This window comes from Lissotriton vulgaris, chromosome 5 (genome assembly GCF_964263255.1).
Source record: "Lissotriton vulgaris chromosome 5, aLisVul1.2, whole genome shotgun sequence".
Taxonomy (NCBI): Eukaryota; Metazoa; Chordata; class Amphibia; order Caudata; family Salamandridae; genus Lissotriton; species Lissotriton vulgaris.
In genome coordinates, this window is record NC_141693.1 from 1,612,576,094 (window position 1) to 1,612,578,480 (window position 2,387).

Genomic DNA, 2,387 nt, shown 5'->3' on the forward strand with positions numbered 1-2,387 from the left:
ATTTCCTTTGGAATGTCTCTTTTATTTATTTTATTGTATACTTTCTCTTTGCATTGATATCTTTAATTAGTATAAGTGAATTATATGACTGTTAATAAAATATATTTGAAAACTTAAGTATTTACTCCTTACAAGTACGCCAGTATGCACATCACTGAATGCAATAAAGACTACTGCACATTGCAAAGTCCGCATTCAAGGGCATTGCGTTAATAGGGATTGATTCATGGCACCTTGATGGTTCCAGCAAGGAGCATACAAACCCATAGATGTGAGTGGACGGGTGTGACACTCAGAAATCTATTAGTATCTAATTACTAGCTAGCACAGTAGCACGACTTGCACTGGGGAAAAAGATACATAACTTTAGCAGAGCACACGTGAATCTGCATATTTAGTAGGCTTCTACCAACAGCAAGCATCAACATTCATTTAAAAAAAAAACACAGAGGCAGCGAGAAACCCCCTAAGCAGATACAATTTCCTAAACAGTTTGAACACTGGCACATTTAACAAGGCAGATTTGTTTATCAGTAGCTTTCATCATCTCTTCCACAAGCAGCTTTACCCTGCACACTTGTAACCACTGAGGCGGGGTTGATGATCATCTCATAATTCAGTAAACAATGCCCACAAACCAGCGGTCACCTTCACTTTGTTTTGAGCCTTCTTCTACATTACATATTCATTTCCAAGGTGCGTAGAATGAGAGGACTCACATCACTCAAACCAAAGAAACTCTGAACTGAGCAGAACAAAGTCGGATGAGGCTAAAAGAAAGAGCTTGCCTTGTGTAAAGGCGCTTGTTGCTCTGCAGTGAGACATGGCGAGCTGCGTGGGCCTGAGGACCGTGTCCAGTCCTCCATCAGCAGCAGACAAAGGCAGCAGTGCGATGAGGAAAATCAGAGCAGTGACTCTGCCCCAGTCAAGTGCTGCACTCATTCATTTTAGCAGCCTGGTCTCAGAGTAGGGGAAAGTAGCCGCAGCTCGCATGTGGCATCAGACACGTGGCTGCCTGCAATCACCTTATGGGTGCCCAGTCCTGCCTGTTCTCCTCAGTTAAATCTATTTCTTATTTTCATTGTTCTCCTCACAGCTGCTTTAAATTCCGTGTTCCGTAGCGTGTACACCATGGGATTTAATAATGGTGTGACCACAGCATAGAACAAAGACACCACCTTGTCCACATGGATGGCGTAACTTGAAGTTGGCCTTACATACATGAAGGTGATAGTCCCATAAAAGATGAAGACCACGATCAGGTGTGAAGCACAAGTGGAAAACGCCTTCCTCTTCCCCTTGGTGGAAGGGATCTTCAGTATGGTCTGTATTATATTGGAGTAAGATAGGAAGATAAACAGCAGAGAATGTATTATAATGGTCCAGGTTATAACGAAGACCAGAATATCACTGAGCTGGATATCCATGCAGGAGAGATTGAGTAGGGCAACAATATCGCAGAAGAAGTGGTCGACAGAAAAGGATCCACAAAAGTAGAATCTGGACACTGGGATCACTAGTAACAACCCAGTGAAGAAGCCACTTGTCCACGAGCCGCTGTTCAGATACCTGCACAGTCTCCTGGTCATTATCGGAGTATATCGCAAAGGGTGACAAATGGCGACGTATCTATCGAACGCCATGGCAGCTAAGAGGAAAAGCTCAGTTAGACCCAAGGCGACGAAGAAGTAGATCTGCAGGACACAGCCACTGAAAGAGATTTTCCGACTCTCTGAAAGAAAATCGCCCAGCATCTTGGGGACAGTGACGTTAGTGTACCATATCTCCAAGAATGACAGGTGACAGAGGAAAATGTACATTGGGATCCGGCGCAGGTGTCGATCCACCTTCACCACCACAATAATGAGCATGTTTGCTGTTATGGTCACAGTGTGAAAGAAGAAGAACACTCCAAACAGCAGGAGCTGAAACGTCCTCGATGTTGGGAATCCAACCAGAATGAACTCAGTAATGAAGGATTGATTTCTAATTGACATATCTTCATCTGATGGGTTTCTAGAAGGAAGAAAATGATCCAAGAAACTTTGTGGTCAATGACATTCAGCGAAAAGAGCATACATTGCAGGTAAACATGTAATATGGATCTACGAAATAAATGATGGATTAAGTGTTATAATGATACACCAGGAATATGAAGACTGAACGAATTGTAAGTGGTACCTGAACTCAAAGAAATCTTTCTAGATCTGTAATATAGGCTATCGGTTTAGTACTCTGTAATACATATAAATAGTATCTTTTCACTGGCCCTTTTTTCTTAAAAATCCACACTGCATGCAAATTATGTAATACTTGATAAGCATTGGCTTGGGTATTGTGTGATTACGGGAGCGCCGATTGAGCGCCGAAGGCGCGCCAAAGGTAAG

At 42.7% G+C, this 2,387-nt stretch overlaps 1 protein-coding gene across 1 annotated transcript; it reads right to left on the reverse strand.

Moving 5' to 3' along the window:
• Positions 1 to 1,055: 1,055 nt before the first annotated feature.
• Positions 1,056 to 1,997, reverse strand: LOC147716821 (olfactory receptor 6Y1-like). The gene has a single exon (XM_086919779.1). The coding sequence runs from the start codon at positions 1,995 to 1,997 to the stop codon at positions 1,056 to 1,058; it is 942 nt and encodes a 313-aa protein (XP_086775905.1).
• Between the last annotated feature and the right edge of the window lie 390 nt (positions 1,998 to 2,387).